The sequence below is a fragment of the Pinus tabuliformis genome, chromosome 9, assembly GCF_031772625.1.
Source record: "Pinus tabuliformis cultivar Carrire ecotype Pingquan chromosome 9, CPIR1, whole genome shotgun sequence".
NCBI lineage: Eukaryota > Viridiplantae > Streptophyta > Pinopsida > Pinales > Pinaceae > Pinus > Pinus tabuliformis.
The window spans coordinates 1335379841-1335403630 of NC_142307.1; the positions used below are offsets into that span (position 1 = coordinate 1335379841).

Genomic DNA, 23790 nt, shown 5'->3' on the forward strand with positions numbered 1-23790 from the left:
CCTTGGGGGCATGTATTCTGCAAGTGCCATGTCTAATGACAAATTCGACATTTGAAAGCCATATTTTCAAAATCTAATAATTGAGCCCACTTAAAATCTTTATGAACAAGATGAATGCAATCTAGGAGGCATTTACTAAGGTCTATTTCAACATAGATCCTAACAAAAGTAAAGATACTTTTTTCCATTCTATCTAGATGCGTCTTCAAAAAATTTCCCCAACATGTTTCTAATATCTTCTAAAACTTGGTGATTCCAGAAAGGGAGAGGGAGGTTGTGAAGCCTCACCCATACGCACATTTTGACACCACCATTGTTGTAGCATAAAAAGCTGGAAACCATGGAGTTACAAAGAGACCCGCCCTTCCCCAAAACCATGGTCCCTCATTTAAAGAAAAATCTAGGTCCTCTTGATTATCAAACTAAACCATAAAAAACCCCTTCAGACAGAGTTAAATATTGAAATTTTTGGTCCAATTGGAGAAGATGCATTGATGTAGATCTTCAAACTTGGGTGAAAACCTTTAAATCCGCAAATAAGAGCTCTGGTTTGAAGGTACGTAAAAAGATCACTTACTTTTGACAAATTTACTGACACATTTGGTGCTTTTTCCATCTGTTCAACCATATAAGGGCTTGGAATTGACAGATTTGGAAATTGTTCAACTGGAGTAACATTTTTCCCTTTCATAGCATCCTTGAATGAGGTTGGGCCCTTAGGGTTTCTAGCAAACAAAGATGATCTAGATAGGTTATTCTTGGAGCTTTACCCTGCAACCTTGAATTTATGATAATTGTTGCATTACGATCTATACCATAGTATTTCAATTGGATGTCATCTTGTAATGATCTTCCTTCATGAATCAAAATCTATAGATCCACTAGTATACCCACACTATATTGGACCTTCTTTTCCAAATCTATCACCAGAATATATGGTCAAACCCTAAATGAGTGATTTCCCATTTAGGGTTTTCCCAAAAATTTGATAAGACTCCTCTACATCTAGCTTTGATTTTTGTGGAAGATCAAGTGACCGATGACCAAAAGCCAACTTAGAAAATTGCATATAGAAAAGAAATACTGGGTAAGGATCCCATGGGTTCAAATCATAAAAATTCCACACATTGCAAGCCCCTTCCATCGCTGCGCATGCCAGAGAAATATGCCACCAATCCAGATCTACTGCGCATGTCAAAGAAATGCGCTACCAATCGAGATCTGCGAGTTGAGGACCACAACTGCATAGATCTGCATCTAAACATTTGTGGTGGCCTGTATCTACGTAAAAAATGCCATATTGACATGAAATGCCTCAAATGGGGATGGGGATCTCCATATATGGCTAGTTGAAAGGCAAAGTTATGGCTAGATAGGGCTCTGTCAATAGGTTTATAGGCACTATTGAGCCATCACTTATCGGTCCATGAAAGTCGACTATGGCAATGAGATTAAACTTTCACACCAAAACCTGTGACAAGCAACCTGACTGCCAACCATATGTAGTTTTTTCACTTTGGAGGGATGTAGATCACAAAAATTTTGGTTTCCATGTGCTTCGAGAGTCGACTAGTACTCAACCACGATGACCTAAAGTATTATGCAAACATAAAACCTAACCATCTCTCCTCCATCCCCATTGGAAAATCATATATAACACACATATATTACAATCAATTTTAAAAAGTTTAAAATAGTTGTGATAATTATGAAAATAATTTATATCAAATACGTATAGAAAACAAATTTCAGCAAAAGTTCAATATTTAAGTTTTCTTTCTCCAAATCATGTTCAATTATGATAATAAATTTGATAATCATCACATTCCATAACTATCTTTCAAGAAATCATCATATCGACTACTCATCGATTCCTTATATTTAGAAGCACAACTTGAAGGTGCATTAAAGGAGGGTGTAAAAGAAAAAGGAAAAAATAGGTGGAAATCTTTGATGAGGTCTTAGGGGTTTAACTCTTGAAAATCACAACTCAAATACAAATTTTAAATGTCATATTTCTTTCCTAACTTAAATTGAGGCACAAGCCTTTGAATATATTTGAGATCCATCATGTGGAACTCATATTCATATGATGAAATTATCACCAAATGAAACTATTGACTAATTCACCTCATCCAATTATCAATAGAGTACACAAACAATTTCATCAATGATAACCCACTGGGCCAACCAACCAAACATTCAATCTTCATGAAGCACATTAGAGCAAGGAAAGTTCCCTCACACACCCTCAACCTATGACAATTCATGTCTTTAGGCTCACCTAAACTAAGTGTAAGTCCACTCATCAAACCACCAAACTATTTATTCCCTAGAATATTATATTGTTGACACAAAATACAATAAATTCAACACAATTTGCATCAAGCATCAAGAGTAAATCTTTGCAGTAAAAAAAAACAAAAACAAACATTTTTTCCTTTGTATATAGGTGTAGGGATGCCTATTACATGTTAGCATTGTAGTATCCTTATATTATCTTGATTTAGTGACTAAGTTAGTTAGAAATCAACCACCCATTTTCTGCATATGGACTTTCAAATCTTAGGAATTCACTTATTTGGAATATTTCCAATAGCTCACCTAGTTGATACAGGGTAAGATCTAGGGAGTGTATAACGTGTATATAACCCTCCCCATGATGATCAAGGGACTAAGCTAACCCCCATACTATAATTGTGAGGAAAATGAATATACTGGGGAATATCTTACATCACATTGTTAGATGTTCTATGAAGACTATAGCCCACTTAGTCTTCTTATAAAACCTAAGATTCCAACTATGAAGCCAATCACCAACCCAATATTTGGGATTCCAGTGGCATCTTTTAGAAACTCTCTTCTATGACCTAGTTTATTCAGCCATGATATAAGAATCATTATCAAATAACCAAACACAACATGTAACATCATAATAGACAATATACCACATACATTTACAACTAAAGAACAATAAATTAAAAACAATTGTAGAGACTTATCAAAAATGAATTTCTTGCAATTGGAGAAGGGTGTGTGTTTTTCAACCCAACCATAGGCTTAGTTATGCATGTTCTTACCTACAACTATCCACCTCCTAGCCTAGCTATGATACCACTAGGGAAAAACTCAAAATCTTAAGAACATTCCTAGTTGTGAAAACCACTCTTCTTCACAGGAAAACAATGGTAGAAATCCCCTACCCATTGAGCCAACGCTGTCACAAATTGTCCAAATTTATTCCCAAATGATTGTAGCTACATAAGGCAGTCCCTTCAATGCAACTTATGCATTCCATGAGTGCTCTCCCCTCTCTGTTCCTACTATCCAGTCCATTTATCATCAAATTCGCAACCCCCTTTTTCCTAGTTTAGGTTTTAGTTTTCCTACCTCAAATTTGCAGTGAAATTCAAAATTTATCATGCCAAAACACTCAGAAATGGTCCCCAATTGGATTTGACACTGTTTGGGCATCAATTTTGGATGTTCAAAGAAGTTTTATCTACCTATAAATACCAATAGAAAACCCACTTATGAATATGTTGAGATATTGTCATTGATGTCAAAGCAAGGATGATGTTGAAACCAATAAATGAAAGAAGCGATTCAACTAACATATAAGAAACATATTGTACAATTTATTTTGAAAAATACAAGGCATACAATTGTTCCATTGGATTATTCATTTGTTGGTCCTTGTACCATTGCAAATGCTTATATGCTTGGACAACCATCTTCATTTATGTCAAGTCCCCCTGAAAAATATAACTTCAAGTACATTCCAAAGAGGGGAATGCCTTTTTATGACACAACACAGTTTGACGGTATTCCTCAATAGATGGCAGAATTCAACAATGCAATGGCATCAAATGAGGGACAACAAATGCTATTTGGCACATGATTTGTTTCAATATCATGGGATTCATTTCTGGATTTGAAGGGATTTGTTTACTTGGAAAATCCTATGTGGAGCTAGGTGGATTTGTATCCATATTCGTATATGAAATGCAAATATGCGAATTTGGCATTATGACCCTGTGGATCTGGTAACATAGATAAAAACATAATAATCCCTATGCAAGGAGACTATGAAAATGACTCAAACAAATCTCAATTCAAGGGGGAACATTAAGTCAAAGAGGATGAAGGGAAGTGATGAATTATGATTCTTGAGTGAACTCACAAAGAACCCTACTCAAATCACTCTCTTGAAACCCTTAAACGAAAGAGAGTTGCTAAAAGAGCTAACCATAGGCTCAATTATGCCTAACTCTTTCTACATAAAATTCCCATTTCCATAACTAGTTATTATCTTTAAGGATTACTTGATTTTTATTAATTATTCACCTCTTCTTAATCGCTTGTTACAAGACATCAATCCACAAATTGCTTCTCTCATTCGATGGAATGTAGGTACAACCAAACATGTACCTATCAGATTTGTCTTCATCGAGCAAGGGAAGTTCAGGTAGAGTGGAGGAAATTCAATGATCTAGTATGTATAGTAGACAGAGATAATCAACTAGAGGTGAAAATATCAGAAGAAAATTTCGTAGACGCTTGGAATCTTTTTTTTCTAAAGGTGGTTCGTGCTTTTATGATGCTGAGAGCATAGGCGACATCAAGATGCTCTTGAGAAACATCTAGTGAAATGATGGGTACCCAAGGACCTTCCTCAAGTGAACACTATTTTTTGTCTCAATGAGAGGATATATCACCTTGCTCCATCATCGCTACATGGTTTGGGGTTTTTTTCCATGAATGACATAAAAAATCGTTATTGCGAATTAATTGAATTGATGGAGTATGTCGAACCCTGTTATAATTACAAAGATTGGATGTAGCTGGTCTGATATATGTGAGGTATGCAAAGATACAAATTGACTACAAATTATATACAACTAAGAGACAACGATAAAAATAAAGGAGTGTTTATATATTGACGGAAGGCCAAAAGCATTGGGGAATATTGTAGAGTTTATAAACAGTACACAACAACTACTACATATAGGAGTAAATTGTGATGAGATAGTCCGACGGTATGGCCCATACTGTCTAAAGGTCAAGAAAAATGTCATTTTTTAAGTTTTGGTGCCCATGGTAGTTGCAACTACGACGAACTATTTGTCGTGAATGGTAATTGTGAATATTTTTTATGATGCGTCATAATTAAGATGACAAAAGCGGTTCATCGCAAGTTATATGGACAACGTATGGGGTCGAAATTGCAATGAACTACGTCTGTTGCCACAATTAAGACAACCTATGGTTTTTTGCACCCCCGAGGTTAATTTGACTGGCCATCTTTGACTTTGACTAGTCATTTTGTATTGTAATTGCGACAATAAATAAATATGTAAATTTCCCACATGTAAGAGATGTTGCAACATCTTTTCTATAACTATAATAGTTATGAAAAGTTATAAGGTCTTTTTTGCGAGTGAAAATTATATTTTGTTTTATATAAAAAAAAATTGGTTGCTGGAAGAATGTCAAAAAACATTAAATTGGGATAAACTAATCTACAAGGGGTCAATGATACGGGAAATGTTATTTCCCTTGCAATTCTTGTAGTTTTGACACCTGTGGAGAATTGATCCAAGGGATAAAAAATATACTCAAGAATCAAAGGTCTCAAAATCTCCCAAAACTAGTTCCAAATCATAGATCTTATCATTTTAATTCCAACGACACTTGAATCGCCTCAATCCGACACCATATGTGAAAGTTATCACGTTCTGAAATTTTTGGCAAACAACTAAAAAGTCAACTTGCAGGGTTGACTGGGCTACTAACTGGGCAAGCCGTATAGTGATGTGGCACTTATGTTAGTAGGATGACTAGATAGTACATATGTCAAACGATTAAATCTTGTGCTGACACGTGGTAGGGTCTTACAGTCTGGGTTGTCGAATTTTTATTCGATGTGGTGTTCTGGTTGGACCAATCAAGACACGCCATGTGGCCCAATGGGAGGGCACCAAGTGGCCCTTGGGTTTCGTGCAAAATTTATTGGGCTCACTGACTCACATGGTGGGGTTCGACCCGCGACTTCCGCCAACATAACCAAATGCTTTACCGTTAGTGCATGAGGGTGGTTCTTAACATAGCATGGGTCGCAATTATATTTAATGTTGAATCGTCAGCAAGTTTGGAGGGGGGTCAAGTTGACGGGCCCCAGGTCACATGACATACCATAAGACCACATCACAGAGTCGAAGGCATAGGGGGTGGGTGGTTAGCACAACCTCTTGTCCCATACCCACTACCGTAACCACTGACGGGGCTTGCGGGAGAGGGGTCAGCGCGTGGTGCCCAATCTGCTGCGATATGGCCCATAACATGACCAAGAGCGACGGAGCCAGTGGGCGCGTTACATCTGGCCCGTGCCCTTGGCCATATTGATGCCATGTGACTGTGAAAAGGGGTGGAAGTTAGGCCGGGGGAGTCTAACTAAGTGTTTGACATTTTGCACCAATTTCAACGAAATTTCGATTGTCCTCATGCCAGATTGTCGACTAGCAATTCTGCCAAAGGAGGAAAATGTTTCCAGTTTTGCCAATTTTGTGAATTTATAGGACAAATAATAGAGAAAGGAACAAGGAGGTCTATCTTGGCCATTTTCAACCTTTTGAGCCCAAGAAGAGCCTACACAAGGGTTTTTAGGTGTTCTAGACACATTGGCAACATTATTTTTGTGATTTGAGCATTGTATGTTGATGTAATTAACATTTTGAGCATATAATTTAAAGGGCCAACATTGGAAGTGGACCCGGAGACGTAGCCTAGGAGGGGTGAACTCCATCATCAAATTGTTGTTTTGTGATGTTGCATGTTGTCTATTTTTCTTTGGCTAAATCTGCAAAAAATAACTAAAGTTTATAAGTTTATGTGGTTTTGCAATTTCGATCCATTGACCATATAAAGACATAAACTAGCTCGCAATTTTTTTCAAGAAACCTTCAATTTTTAATTTCAGACTAGATTGGTACCAGAGCATGGTTGTTTTGAAGGTTACACTGTTTTTTCAAGTGTTTTTGAATGATTACAAGGTCTAAGTTGAGAAGAGGAGAAGGAGTGCTTGAAGAACCAAACCCTCAAATTGGTTCAAGGAGGTCACAAACTCCAAAAACTCCACCAGTCATGGCACATGAAGAAGGATAAGAGTTGATGTCTGAGGATGAGAGAGCTTTCAGAAAGGATTTCTATGATATGTTTGAGATGGTGAAAGTGTTGTACAATGAAAGGACAAAAAGGTTGCAAGGAGAAAGTTCTAATCAACAAAAAGGTAATGGTGGTGATGGGAGCAAGCCTCCACCTCCACCACCTCCTTCACCTCCATCCTCACCTCCTTCTTCACCTCCTTCAACACCTAGACATACTCCTCCTAGATCTCCAAAAGGACATGCTAAGTCTCCTTTGCTTAAGCTTGATGTCAAGTTTGAATTTCCTATGTATAATGGGGAAGTAAATGCTGAAAAGTTGGATAATTAGGTTCGTCAAATTGAAGTCTATTGCAGGATTCAAAAGAAAAAGAATGATGTTACAAATATTTAGTTTGCCTCTCTTTGTTTGGAAAGTGCAACCCTCATCTAGTGGGAGGCCATAAATCAAGAATATTTGAAGAAACTTGGTAAAATTATCTTTTCTTGGAATGATTTTATAGTTGTGTTACGAAGGCAATTTTATCCATTAGCTTACATGCAAAAAACAATTATGGATTGGAAAAATTTTAGACAAGCTAAATGTGAGTGTCCAAAGTTACATACAATAACCATGAAAATCCTAGAAGGTGCACAATATGAACTAAGTCCACTTCAGGTTGAACACATGATGGAAGGTGAATGCATATAAAAAAAATCTTGACCCAAGGGTTCGTCGTGTTGGAATGATAGGCGTGTTGTAGGGTGTCTTGTGAAGCTTTTTCAAGACCCATAACAATGCACAAGAAGCCTAGTTTGGACAACAAAGGGAACAACTCCTTGGGAGAGGACTACACTGTGTTTGGAGAGTGGGTTGGGGTTGTTGTTGTGTGCCCTAATCAATCTCGTGAATGCACAGATCCTAAGACAAGGAGGCAGTGACAATATATTGCAAATGTCTTCTTGATTGATGGAGGTATGTTAGTTGGATAACAGTCCTAGCTTAGGACAATTTTGTGATCATCCTATGGCAAGTTCATCAACAATAGTGCACGTGTCAAGAGGAGCAGCAGGAGGTTGCAGAGCAGAGGTATATTAGTCCTCTTGAGTTGATGTGACTTGCAGGTGGATGGTGTCCTTGGATAGGCAAATTTGACGAGTTTGTTAGCAGCCATGTGGAAGGGTCTCCATAGTGTTGGATGCCCTAATTAGTAGCAGATGCTACAACATGATTGGTCACTCATGGACTGTTGGAGGGCAGCGTGAGAGTGGACCAACTGTGCACGTGGATTGTGCATTTATGGCCTGTTGGAGGATTGCACGGTAATGCCCACATCGGAGGATAGCGTGATAGTGTGGTCACTCGTGGATTGTTGGAGGGCAACATGAGAGTGGACCAAGTGTGGACATGGATTGGGTATTTATGGTCTGTTGGAGGATAGCGTGATAATGCCCACATTGGATCCCAATGTGCACCATCTTCATGGACTTAGGTAGTTGCTAGAGTGGCAGTTCTTGAGCTCAAGGGTTGATGAGCTAGAGGAGCAGTTGAAGAACCTTAGACTTGTGTGTGGAAAAGGACTTCTACAACAAATGATGCACAGTCCTCCTAGCTCGTGTTCATTGTGAGAGATGGACATCTTGTAGTGATAGGGCAACATGAGAGTGGACCAAGTGTGGTCACTCGTGCACTGTTGGAGGGCAGCATGAGAGTGGACCAAGTGTGGACGTGGATTGGGCATTTATGGTCTATTGGAGGATAGCGTGATAATGCCCACATTGGAGCTTGGTGTGCACCATCTTCATGGAATTAGGTAGTTGCTAGAGTGGCAGTTGTTGAGCTCAAGGGTTGATGAGCCAGAGGAGAAGTTGAGCAACTTTAGGCTTGTGTGTGGAGAAGGACTTCTACAACAAATGATGCACAATCCTCCTAGCTCATGTTCATTATGAGAGATAGACATCTTGTAGTGAAAGGGCAGCATGAGAGTGGACCAAGTGTGGACGTGGATTGGACATTTATGGTCTGTTGGAGGATAGCGTGATAGTGTGGTCACTTGTGGACTATTGGAGGGCAACATAAGAGTGGACAAAGTGTGGACGTGGATTGGGCATTTATGGTCCGTTGGAGGATAACATGATAATGCCCACATTGGAGCCCGATGTGCACCATCTTCGTGGACTTAGGTAGTTGGTAGAGTGGCAGTTGTTGAGCTCAAGGGTTGATGAGCCAAAGGAGCAGTTGAACAACCTTAAACTTGTGTGTGGAGAAGGACTTCTACAACAAATGATGTGCAATCCTCCTAGCTCATGTTCATTGTGAGAAATGGACATCTTGCAGTGATATGTGGCAACCCTTTGTGCCCTATGTGGTTTTCATTGGAACAGCGCAAGGAGACTATAGTGGGTTGAAGTCCTTAAGTAGCTAAGGAGCAACAATGGGCAAATTGAGAGTTGTTCACAAACGGAGTTGTGAAGAACTCAACATGAGTCTCGATGTGTTGTGCCCTTAATGGACTAAGACACAACTAGTGAGCAAATTGATAACCAATGTTCAATGGCCAGATGGACTTGGAGCATTGATAGAGGCAGGAGTTGCAGATCGGGAGTCGAAGGACCAGGCAGGTACCCAAATGGTCAGAGTATCTTGTTGAGGGTAGATTGGTTGTCAATGGATTAACACCAAGGCCTAGTTTTGTATTCTTGTACTAGTGGATGTACGAGAGCCGTTATCTTTAGTAAGGGAGCCCTACATTGTTGTATTATTCAATTTGATTAACATAACAAAGTTGGGTTAAAAATTGTAAAAAGTTGTCTATATTTTGTGCGCTAGTAGATTTACTATTGTTTATATTCCGCTATGAAAAGTAGCTTCGTTGTGATTCTTGGTTTGGTAGCGTTAGATATTTAAGATTCTATCCCAAACAACAGGATCATGGAAAAACAACATACTAATGTAATTAATGGTAATGTTAATTTCTTAAAGTAGAAGTGACATTCTCTTTTATCTTTAATTTTCATTATTTTACTTAAATTCTAATATTACCATTAATTGACTCAGTGGTTCTACGCTTATTAGATTTCATACGGAGAAGGTAGAATTTTAGATCCAACTCAAAAGCCATCGAGCTTAATAGTTTTCAGGGTTTCAAGATTGGGAGTATTGCAATGTTTCCATTGGATTCTATCATGTATGAGGGTCTAGAACTAACATTTTTCAAGAGCACCATAGCCAAAAGCACCCTTTTGAGGGGGGACACGTCCTCCTCAATTTTGTGTAATTGACCTTGAAATATATATATATATATATATATATATATATATAAAACAAAAATTTTAAAAATTAAATTAAAACTAAAAATAAAATTACATAACAAACTAATTTGGAATCTGTAACTCACTCATTTGACTTACCAAGATTACCTCTACTTAGCTTACCCCATGGCGCTATCTGACTTGTCATTTAATTGTTGTCTCTCCTCCCCCATGACGCTCCTTCAATGCTCATTGTCCATTTTTAAATTTCAGTTTTAACTTTAGAGTCTTGACTCTAGATATTGCTAACCTTACAATTATTTCACTAGTTACTCTTTAGTATCTACTATAGTCTATTTTTCTTAGTACAAATTAGATCATAGAATGAGGAATGATGGATTCAAATTTTAAATCAATTTTAAATCTAGAATGATTAAATTTAATTTTTAAATTAATTTAGATTTTAAAATGATGAATAATAAATGATAAATATAGATCAATATAATTTATTATTGAATCTCCTTGTGTATGAATAAACAATATTTTGTTATGGAAAAGTTCACAAGGGCATTTGGGATAAGGAGATAGGAAGAAATAGAAAGAAATATATTGAAGTGTTTAATCCCACTCATAATCATCAACCAAAAGCATAAATAGAGGCCAATATCTCTTGGAAAGCTAAAATTCTTATTGCTCAGTTAAGGACTAATTTTCATAAACTCTATTGTGAAACAGGGCACTAGAAAAGGCCAAAAGAAGTGTGGGAGGAAAGAATATGCATTTTTTGTTCTTCGGGAAAAGTAGAAACAGAATAACATTTCATTTTAGAATGTGAGGCCTTCAAAGACAACAAGGAAAATTATGCAAATATGTTGGCAGCTAGCTCTTGGGATAATCTATTTAGCAAAGGGTTTGTCGAGAAGCTGGGAGCATTTATTTTAAAGCTTCCCAGAAAAAGGGCGGAACACATCAAGCAGATGAAGAAACAATCTATTTCATAAGCTATCTTTTAACCTTGTAAAAGTTGAAATAAATTTTTTTTTTTTCTTAGTATAAATGATAAACATCTCATTGTTTAATTCAACCATATTTAAATCAATAAATATATATATAAAAGTACCATGTCACGTATAAATTTCCCTAAACTCTAAAGGTACTCCTAAACGTACCGTGTGCTTCTCCACACACCCATGTCCCCCCTCCACACGTACCCTGTGCTTCTCCATGCACCCATCGCCCCTCCAGGAGTCTCGGTGGGCGTAGAAGAAACATGAAAGATTTTTGAAGACCCAACGCACTCATGTCCCCCCTTCACGAGTCTCGGTAGACATAGAAGAAACATGAAAGAATTTCATGGCGCAAAGTATGAATCAAAGCCACTGGTGAGAAGTCATGTCTGGACTCTGAATTGCCGATATCGCGTTCTTCAACCTTTATGTAACTGAGTTTCCACCATCGATTGGAAAAATGCTATTTGTTGATGCCTTCAGCAGAACAATGATCTCAATTTTTGTAATTAAAGAGAGAATTGATAGGGGTGAATGGTTCAAGCAAAAATTTCATGGCATTTTCCTTCAAGAATATAGTCAAAATAATGAAATCCAGATTTACAGGTCAATATATGCGTCGAAGTTACTCTAAATGCTAAACTGTGCACAGGAAATGCACTAATTTCAAAAGTAGGATGTAGGTTTGGTTATCAGAGATAAACTCATGACCGACGGTTTTACTGTTTCCTGGTGAGCATACCCCCAAATTTAAAAAAGAATCTTAACAAAGAACACCTGTGAATCCACATGTTCTTACAAAAGAAACCACAAAGCTGCATCAAGGCTTGGATATTCAACTCCCTAAACTTTTAAACAGAGTAACTCCTAGAGCAGTTGTCTTGTCAAATATAACTACAGCTACAGAGACTCGTCAAATCTTGGGATTTCAAATTCAAAATCGTATGAATGTTTTTGATTTTAACAAGTCCTTGCAATCATTTGGCATGCTCAGTATAGCTTGATGGGAAATCTAACCGATATATTCACAAAAATATGCAGTCCTTCATTGTCCTCGAATGCAATCTGGTCCAATCGGCTAAACAAACCTTCTCCTGGATCTCTACCTGTAAATCGTCTAAGAAATTTGCAAGATGAATAGTCTTGAAGGTAATTCTCCTGTCATTGTTTAAAATGTTTGGGAATGCAAGACTCTGTAGATCTGCTATTTCCTTTTGTATATGGATGGCATTTTTTGTATTTACAGAAAATATACCAACATAGCCAGAGAAGGAAAACGGTAACCTTCCCAATATCATTGCACTCCAGAATCAAGGTAAAATTAAATATAAAACAGAAATTTAGTGGAAATGCATACATTTCGGCATTGGTCTGTTATAACTATCACGTATGAAGAAGAAGCAGCATGTTAATGCAGAGGCAATATAATGAGGTTACATATCGCACTATTATTATAGAAAGATAATTGTTGGAATAACTCTTATTTGAGATTATAGCTGGAGCTGGAATAACTAATATTTGTGAAAGGAGAAATGAAGGAAATTAGGAATGAATAGTGATTTGTTCAAACCAAATAATTAAATAAGCTTTTATGGTTTTCTATAATTATATAAGAGACCATTTATATAATAAATGTGACATTGAAAAATAGAATAATTTAATAGATTTTTTCCTTGGAGATTTCTTCATCCCTGTATACTTAATATGTATTTGCATGTGTATATTGAGGCTTTGACTTTTCTGTTTACATGTGTATATTATAGGCTTTCACTTTTATTAAAGCCAACAAGAATAACCTCTGATTTCATGAAAAGTAACACTTCCCATAAACAAGAAAATTTCACTTAAGACCAAGAATTTTCGTAACATATGAAGAATGATAAAAAGAATTGTGAAATCTAAAAACGCAAGATTCAATTACAAAGCCCAATCACAGCAAAATCCCAAACTTCTATTGGGAACCAAGATCCCCAATTGGTTCTACATATTGCGGTTTTGATAAAAATCAAAAGATTATCTAAAAAGGATTAAAATATGATAGAAATCCTAGCTCGAGCCAGACTTGAACAACACCAGCACTTATATCACGTATCCAAAGAATCAGATATGAAACCCATAATTGAGGTTGGCATATTCAACAGTTTGTTGCCAAACATAGAATATAGTAAACCCTAATGAACCCTGCAAAACGTGGCCCACTTTAAAAAGAAAATCGCTCTGCTTCTTACTCCACAGTTTCAAGCTTTCTCCCACTTAAGGACCTTTACAGTCTCCCAAGTGAAATCAGGATCCTCCCGACCAAAATGGCCATATGCAGCTGTTTTCTGGAACCTCATATTGCCTCCCCGTTTAAGGTCAAGATTGACAGATATCATGCCAGGGCGGAAGTCAAAATTTTCCTTGATCAACTGCAGGATTTCAGTATCTGGAACCTTTCCAGTTCCATATGTGTCAACAAACACAGAAAGTGGCTCAGGCACACCAATGGCATATGAAACCTGCACAAGGCAGCGGCGTGCTAGCCCGGCAGCAACAACACTCTTGGCTGCTTGTCTGACAATATAGGCACCGCTACGATCCACCTTGGTGGGATCCTTTCCAGAAAAGGCTCCTCCACCATGAGCACCCCAACCACCATATGTATCAATAATAATTTTCCTCCCAGTGAGTCCAGCATCTCCATGAGGCCCTCCAATTACAAAACGCCCAGATGGGTTCAAATGGAATATTGTATTCTCATCTAGATATTGAGAAGGAACAACCGGCTTAATGACATGCTCCTTGAGATCAGCTGCAATCTGATCATTTGTAACAGTTTCATCATGTTGAGTAGAGATGAGAACAGTGTGAACTCTTAACGGGACCATTGCCCCTCCCTCATTTTTATACTCAACAGTAACTTGGGTCTTTCCATCTGGTCTCAACCAAGGGCAGGTTCCATTCTTTCTTACTTCAGTCAGCCGTGCTCCAAGCTTTGTTGCTAGTACATGAGTTAGAGGCATCAACTCCGGGGTCTCATCTGTAGCATACCCAAACATGTGGCCCTGATCTCCTGCACCAATCTCTTCAGGCTTCTTGGTAAGATGGCCATGGACACCCTGTGCAATGTCAGGGCTTTGCTGTTCAATGTTCACCAGGACCTTGCAATTGTCTGCATCCAAGCCAACATCCGCTGACACAAATCCAATTCCTCTACAGGTGTCCCTCACTATCTTCTCATAGTCTATATTAGCTTTAGTTGTAATTTCTCCTAAGATCATTACCATGTTTGTCTTTGTACAGGTCTCGCATGCAACCTTGCTTTCAGGATCTTGCTCCAAGCAAGCATCCAAGATGGCATCAGAAACCTGATCACAAAGCTTGTCAGGGTGTCCCTCATTGACAGACTCTGATGTGAAGAGAAAGGTGTCCATCTGAAAAGCACAGGCACATCAGAAGATCAGCAGCCACGAAAAATATGACCAAATACTTTGCTTTACATGTAGGAATCACCATTTAATATAAATTGTTAAACAGCACATAGTTAGCCATAAAAATGAAAATAGACTGCGGAATAAGAACAACTAGTATTACAGCAGTGCAGAAGTGTATATTGAAAAGCTTTTATGCAAGATGTTGATTGCATGGGCATCCTCCTTGTCACTAGCAAATATTGCCAGGAACAGAAATTCCTATGGAGAAGTTGCTGCAGACCAAAAGGCTGGAGGAGACAGAGATTAACTACAATTCTAGCTGAAGCTTATTGAAAAACATGATTCTTTGGATTAATCATTGGGCAAAGCCCAACCAGTCCATCACCATTTCGATACAGCTTGATTTTTCAGATACTGTTTGTGATTCGCTAGGATGCAGGAACAGAAGATGCGCTATAGTGTCAAACAAGAAAAGGGGTTTTAAATTAGATCATTTTCCTGGGAGAGATATGAATAGGTTTAAACAGGGTTGTAAGGGAATTGAATGGCTGCAAGAACTTCTCCATAGCAGGCAAGGTGAATGTAGCCAATCAAGAGTTAATTGGTATATATTTATGCTGCTAAGCATGTCCGTGTCCCTCCAAAGGTGGTTATGATAGCGTCAACTAGCTTATAAGATGCCTCCTTTGGACAATAAATGATAGATACAAAGGAACCCTAGGCAAAACTAAGGAAAGTATGCCGGCAATGTTTTATTTAAACATGAGGATAGTCAGCTGAAAGTGTTGTCATCTAATTCTAGGCTTGCTTGTCGAGAACAAATACAGAGTATTTTACTTCATTTACAGAAATCACCCCATTTCTAGCCCAGCAAGTTGTATACTCCCGAGACATGTCGGTTCAAGGATTCTCAGAATCCATATAGCAATGCGCTGAGATTCTATCCTGAGCTACTTGTGGTAAACTCCGACATATTTATAGATCTAATTAATGTAGAAAGACAAGATCCATCGTTCTAATGTTTGGAATTAATTGAAACAGCCGAGAAAACCTAAAGAAAAACCTAGCCTCAGCGGAAGCAGATTGAGGCATTAGAAAACAAGGACAATGGGGGAAAAGTGCAAAAATAAATAAATTGTGATCTATGTGACAGAGAAGAATCTGTTTCAGCAGGTTGGCAACGGTTGAAACCTCATATAAAACATGATGTCCCTGAAAACCTTCGCCAAAATGAGCTCAAATATTTACAGATATTAAGAATTCATCTGATTAGTTCGTGTCCAGAAAAGGAAAAACATAAAAAAATCATCAAAAAGATATCTCTGCTGAAATGGTACCTTAGCTTAAGACAGAGATGAATGGTATCCCCTCCTTTCTCCTCCTGTGCGTAAGAGCTAACAGATGAACACAAGAGTAAAGTGAAAGAAACAGAGGATCGATCTCTGCTTTTATAGGCTAGTCATCACTTGTAGCATGAGTTCAATGAACGTGGACGCAACTTATACCTACCGACAGCCAGAAAATATACCCCATGGTCAGGGTGGAAGCATGTTGACCATACCCATTCAAAGGACCCACTAACCCACCTACCGAACACGACGAAGTTCACAGGTTGTCAGTCACCTACTCAACCAAATCAACTTGCCTTCTAATTAAAATATATTTTAATATATAAGCAAAAACCACAATTTCGCCTGGACGGCCGGCAATTTTTTTATAGCTGAAATCTCTATAATTTTTTCAAAAAATCTGATAGTTGGAGTGGTTAAATAGTTTTTTTGCCCGTATTCTAAACAGACTTCTCATTTGTTTGGAAAATCATCGAAATTTTGGTAACATTTTGATAAATTTTAGTAGGAATTTTTGTAAATTTAAATTACAGCGGTTAAATTTCAAGATTTTAGATGTCTCAGAAATTTTTTTGATAGCGTTAAATTTATTTCTACTATCAAAAATATGATTTAAATACTGTTTCGGCAAGATTTTTCTTAAAATTTTTTTACCGAATTCTGACCACTTTTAACCATTCAAAGAAATTCTTAAATAAACAACAATAATAAAAATAAAATTAACATTATCAAAAATTTCTAAACCACCCAAAATCCAAAATCCTGGCTAGTAACCAGGATTTTCAAAATTTTCAACCAAATTTTATGGAAATCTAACTAAAATTTCCTTTACTTTCCCAAAAAAAAATGTAACCTGGTTAAAATATTATTTATTATAAAAATAAATATTAAATCATATAAATAAATTATCAAAATTTCACCAGAATGGCGTGATGGACGTTGAAGTCACAACACTGCTCACGTGTGATAATGAATTAAAAACTCAAAAAGCAGTTAGAAAGTTTTATATAATAATTTTTATTATAAAAATAAAATATTAAATCAAACTAATAAATTGTCAAATTTTCACCGGAATGACTTGAAAAGCAGCGAGAAAGTTTTAATATAATATTTTTATTATAAGAATAAAATATTTAAATCAAACTAGTAAATTATCAAAAATTCACGATAATGGCTTCATGGACTTTGAAGTCACAAAACGCGTAACGTGTAGTAGGTAGCAAGTTCCATTTTTAATGAAGTTTTGGAAATTAATGGGAGTATCATCATTTGTATCCCAATAACGATAGATATTTGGTTATTAATTGAATGAGAAGATTAATTATTAAGAATGATATTTATGGAATTTTAGAATTTTGGATTAATTATATTATTAAGATTTGGTTTATGTTTTGAACCAATTAATTTTAAAATTCTAGTTTTTTTTGAGGAGAGAATGACAACACTATCAAGGGTGCTTGTTTTTTTAGCTTATTAGTGAATAACAAAAATCATTGTTATTTAATTTTGGTTATATTTTTGTTTTAATTTATGAGTGAATAATAAAAATATATATATATATATATATATATATTAATTTGTATTTAAGTCTAGTTCTATTATTGTTTTTAGGGATTTTGCTTTGAAGAATCATCAAAAGAATGTTAGGAAATCAACCTACAAAGATCTAAGAGACATGGGCACTCCTTTTTTCCATGGAAAAAGGTGTTAGTGCTCTTTAAATGACTCAATAGATTTCGTGCTATCTCTTACTACCCTATAGATAGTTACGTAAAACACTTAAGTGTTTTTTGTATCATCTTCTCTCTTCCACCCCAAACCTAGTATAGAAACAATGACAATATGAAACAACTTTTTAGTTAGTGAGAAATGAAAAAACAAGGTTGAAAGAAAAGCCAGAGCTTATACTTTGAACTAAGAAAAACATTATTATAATACCAAGGATGAAAAAAAGCTAAGCCAATTTCTACGATACCAGGTTCATTACATCAATGAAAGAAAAAATAAATGAAATTAAAGAAATCATTAAATAAAAACTAAAATTTGTCAAAAGAGCAAGAAAAGCTTGAAGGTTACGTACAAGGTATTAGATTTTCAAAAATACAATATAATAAGTTTATTAAGACTTATAGGTCAATCAAGGTTTTTATTTACACAATTTTAAAAGAAAATAGTAAGTTTTTTTTCTACGAAAATTCATTTATTAAATGAAAATTTGATAATAATTTTTAAAACCATACTTGGTATTATAATTATAATTTCATAAATTTAAAATGAAAAAATATTAACACCTTAATCAAACTGACCATTTTTTTAAAATAATTTTTCCCTTAAATCATATTTGCAAAAACTACACATGCAAACCAATAACTTAGCCAATAACTTAGATTATTAACTACTTAATATACACATATTTTTATTTTATGAAACTCTTTTCTCGTGTTTAAGTTACTAGCAAGCACACTTACATCCTTTTATGCAATAAGTTATAAGGAACGATATAATGGAGTAATGGGTTTTACATGCTTTTAGGGGTCTTGTCTTAAATGAGGAAGGTTGATATTACGAGGTTTCAGTTTTAAAACATAAAATTAAATTATTAATTTTTTAATAAATTAAAATAGATATTATTTAAAAGGAGATATTGATATTGATATTAGTATATTTAATTAAAATATGAAATATTATTTTGAAAATATTTATGATTTAAAAAAAAAAAAGAATCAGGTGTAATTTTAGTAATTATGAATTGTAGTGTATTACTTTTTATCTAAACTATAATATAAGAGTTTAATAAATTTATATTGTCTTTGTATTAATATATGATATTGTTGTAATTCTGAGGGTTAGTTGAATTGGTCAAGTTCTCGTGGCTAAAGCACCTTGCTAATGGGAGGTCATTCTTATATTTTATATATATAGAGAGAGAGAGAGAAAGAGATCCCTTCAGATGGATCTACTAGTGAAGTAATTATTAAAATAAAATTGATGTAAAATAGTCAATTTACTATTAGTGGTTTTTGGGCTCCAGGTTTTGACAACACCTAATTTTTCATTCATATATATATATATATATATATCCAATAGTATTCTTATATTATATATATATATATAGAGAGAGAGAGAGAGAGAGAAGGGCCTTCAAAACTAAAAAGGTTTTGACAACACCTGATTTTTCCAATAGTATTCTTATATATATATATATATATATAGAGAGAGAGAGAGAGAGAGAGAGAGAGATCCCTTTAGATGGATCTACTAGTGAAGTAATTATTAAAATAAAATTGAGGTAAAATAGTCAACTTACCATTAGCGAGCATTCAAAACTAAAAAGGGCTTGGAAAGCCCTAAAATGAAGTCTAAAAGAAAAGGGAAATGATTTCTAATCTTAGTAATGTTCATTTTCTTCTCAACACTAATCAAGACATAAAGATAGTTTTGATTTTCGAGATTGGGGTTGATCACCTCCTTATAATATCATAGTTCCATTTTTCCCTCTAGCTCTTTATTTCCCCACAATTTCTCCTTAAATTTGGAAGTAATAAATGTTCGAGCCAACACTTGGCATCCTTATGTCACCCTTTCTTGAGCCAAAGGTGGGGATTTTAGTTAGAGTTAGAAGCAATTTAGGAAACCTTTTGGAATCCATGTTGTATAAATTCTTCTTATACATAAGATATCTAGTCATAGTCATTTTTTCAATGGGGAAAAGGCTCAATCACGAGGATGGTAGGGAGTATTTCCTTTAATCTTGAGGTTGTATGCTATAAACTACTTTTAGATCTATTCAATATTCCTCCATGACTCTTTGGATATATAGCAACACCAAACCTCACACATGTATAAATAATAGGAGTTACGATAATATCAAAGAGGTGTTTTTTTAAATCCCAAATCCAAATATCTCTTGACTTACATTGTTTTCAAGCTCAAAATAAGCTTTACAACCTCCATTTATCCTTTTCTCGATGTTATAATTCTAATTGAGCTTATGATGAATGTTGATTCCTAGATATTTGTGTGAAAGAATTTCCTCCAAGGAGTTGTTGTCATAAATGAAAATATCAAAGGTGATCTTTTTTTATTTAATTATCATGACTTTAGTATTGTTGATATTGGCATTCATATTCATCTTGGAGGGTTATGAGTTTCTTTCCAAGATTCTAATGGCTCCTTGCTAATATAATAATGTCGTCAACATAAAGGAGAAGATTTATGACCATACCAGTAAGTGTAGGGCCAATACAATTTGCATCTTTGAAACACGCATTTAGCTTATCAATATATATGCCAAAAAGGGTAGGGGATAAAGGACACCCTTGCTTGACTCTAATATTGCATATAAATTTTCTTACCAACCCTAAGTGGTCTTAAGCTTGGAAATAATATTCTCATGCAACCTTGTCACAACAACCCTGAAATTCATAAGAACCATTATCTCTTCTAGCCTCTTCCATAGCGTTGTTCTAGGAATGGTGTCAAAACTTTTCTAAAGTAAACAAAACAACAAAAAAGATCGGTTTTATTTTGGCCACAATCTTATGCAATTATCCTAAGAGTAAAAAGATGGTCCATGGTTGAATGATATCTCCTAAACCCAGCTTGGCCTTTAGCTCTTTTACCATGGCTTTCAAGCCAAAGGCTAATCTTCTTTTCTAAAATAAGCCCATACAACTTGGCTAAAATGTGGTTAATCATAATGATCTTATAATTAGAGGGAATTATTTTATCCCCACTCTTAAAGATATGCATAATAAGGCTCTACGTCCAAGGCTTAAGGAAGCCTTACTTCACTGCCAAACTAAAGAGCTTGTCTATGTGTGGGATGAGGATAGGTCACATTTTAAAAATTTCAGCTTAGTGGCCTTCAATGTCCTTAGCTTTCTGAGTAGCAAGTTTCTTAACCCCAAACTCAATATCTCCCAAAAAAAAAGTATCATCATCTATAAAGGCATTCAAAATGGTGTTCAAGACATTAGGGGATTAATAGAGTTTCTTAAGGTAAATATTATAGTTCCTCAAAGAAATCAAATGATTCTCTTTAGTCTTATGAATCAGAATTCATCCAAAACTTTCTAGGGTCAAACTTAGAAAGTTGTAGTTATTTCTCTTGCTTTCTACTTATATAGTATCTTTCTTTTAATAAGAGCTTTATATGTATTTAACTTATAAAGTCTTAAGGCTTCTTTAGAAAAATCCCTAATTGATCTTCTATAAATTTTATTATCATTATCATACCATGGGTTGGTAGTTCTATTATTCATTTTATATGACACCTTGGTAGAGAACTTATTAATGGTAGTGGAGAGGGTTGCAGTGAAATTATGACAAAGGTTTTCAATTTATCCTTATGAGTTATGAGGTGTAAATCCATATTTAAATCCTTTAAGAAGAGATCGGTTTTATTTTTGTAAAAAAGCAGGTGGCTTTGACTATCGCAATTGTCATACATGTGCTTGTTTTGCATGGAAAAGTTAAGGTGAAAGGCCTATGACTAGAGTGAGGTTCATGGTCATTTAAGAGGTCAAATTTTATAATTTGGTTGGAACAAGGATGTCAGATGTCACATAATCCATGACACTAATTCCAATCCCACGAATACAATCTAGATGGAGTTTGGCCACTTGATTACGCCATTGTAAGTTATAAGGTCTTGAGAACTACAAAGTTTAACTAACTCGATACCAAATAAATTATTGGTTAGGCCTTCAAAGTTTATTTTGAATCTACCAACTATATCAAGGTCCTTATATATCTAAATAGGATTAGAGTTTGAATGATTACTTAGAAGACTAACTTGGTTAAATGTGTGTTATAGGTCATTTTTTCACATTTGGTCAATAGGCCTACAAATCGGATTAATCCACATCCATGAACATGTTGTCATCATCCCTACACAAAGCCCTAAACATGACTTTTCCAAAAAGTTTGAGTTTCTGGGATTAACTGCTCAAAATCAATATTTTTAGCCCTAATGTACCCTACCCCTTTAGCCACATGTGTTAAGTGTTGGTTGCTCCCTTCTACACTAGCACTGGTCAAAATTAGTTGCTCCTTGTTAGTGGGGCGTTGATTCTATAAATTTTGGAGAATTAAAACATTTCTAAAGCTTCCTCTTCCTGAAGCTTCCAGGGGTTGTTTTAACCATCTACCTTGGATAAGAAGCTGGAGTCCTATCTGAACCTACTTTGGATACTTAACCTCTTATCCCTTGAGTTCATCCTCCCATCATAAGTGGATCTCAAGCTCATTATGGTAAATCCTAAACTACCATCCCTCTCCTATAAATTTATTGCCATCCATAACATCAAGGTTGGCTTTTGGAGACTGATTATGCCCTCATGTTGTTGCCTTGAATCTAAAGGAGTCATCATCTTCATGCATTAGGGTGACATTGAGGTGTTTTTTGTGACAAGGAAGGACAAGTCCACTTGGGGAGATCTCTACAAGATCAACTACTATTCTTAGTTGTAAACTCTCTTCTATTTCTATTAATACAAAGAGTATGTGTTGTGTTACATTTACATTCATGTATTTCAATGCCTTGTTGATTCATTGAATAGAGTAATTGAATTATGCTACGTAGATGTTATGGATCCTTGGCTTGTTTTAGTTGCATGTGCAGGTTCTAATTATAGTAATCGTAGCTACGATTGGAACTTACAAGAAAGGAGGAAAGTAAAGCTTGTGACAGATTCCAAGTAGGATTCTTTTCCATTTTTCAATTTCTCTAAGAAAAACTCTATATTCTTTGCCTTATGTTTTTCTAGACCAATTCAATAGGTATAGGGAAATTACTTTTGTCCACAATCGTAAATTTCGCATAACAAATTGGCGACTCCACTGGGGATCGTTTTCTTCCCTTAGTGGTTTCCTTGACCTTAACACCTTTTTCACCTCTTGAACCGACCTTGATTGCCTCACTCAAACCTTGATTGACCCTAGGAAAACCCTTCTTTGAGATTGATTTGAATTTTTGTGTCGTAATTTGGCCGAATATGCTTCATCGCACCCCCTGGTCTGGAGACAGAGTGCTCCAGCGCACCTCCTCCTCCTTTGCACCTGCGCTAATCCCTGTAAGATGCAAAAAAAATGCCTCTTTTGCCTTGCTCTATGATATGCTTTGTTCCAGCTAGTTTTCCTTCTGTCTCTGAGTGTGTCTTGGTCTCTGAAAATCAGTCACTTTGTTTTCTTTTGGTTTTAATAGCCTTTGATAAGAATTTGTTTAGATTTTGCTTTGTTCTTGTCAATTAGGTCATTGGCAAACTTTTTCTTAATCATTGATTGCTTGAAAGAATTGATATTACAATCATCATTTTGTATTGTTTCTCTTATCAGTGATTTAGCAAGCATCTTAGTTTTCATTTCATTTGGAAATTAAGAGGATTGAAAAGAAAAATATCATCATTTTGCATTTTGCATTATATTTAGGGTTTTGTGTGTGAAATTGGAAATTGGAACAGTTGCATTAGGGGAATTGATTTAACAAATTTCATTTGTTGCATTTTTTTTGCTGCATTACTATTTTTCCTCTTCCCTACTATACATATATTTTCATTGAAAAGAAAAAATTTCATTTTATCATGCTAGATTGCACTCTTAGGATATTCAGGTGAAATTCGTGGTG

At 35.6% G+C, this 23790-nt stretch overlaps 1 protein-coding gene across 1 annotated transcript; it reads right to left on the minus strand.

The window, feature by feature from the left end:
- Positions 1 to 13290: 13290 nt before the first annotated feature.
- On the minus strand, positions 13291 to 16311 carry LOC149153450 (S-adenosylmethionine synthase 1-like). The gene is made up of 2 exons (XM_089445242.1): positions 16152 to 16311; positions 13291 to 14814 (listed from the first exon to the last, which is right to left on the minus strand). The coding sequence occupies exon 2, from the start codon at positions 14812 to 14814 to the stop codon at positions 13639 to 13641; it is 1176 nt and encodes a 391-aa protein (XP_089301368.1). The 5' UTR covers positions 16152 to 16311; the 3' UTR covers positions 13291 to 13638.
- Positions 16312 to 23790: the final 7479 nt, after the last annotated feature.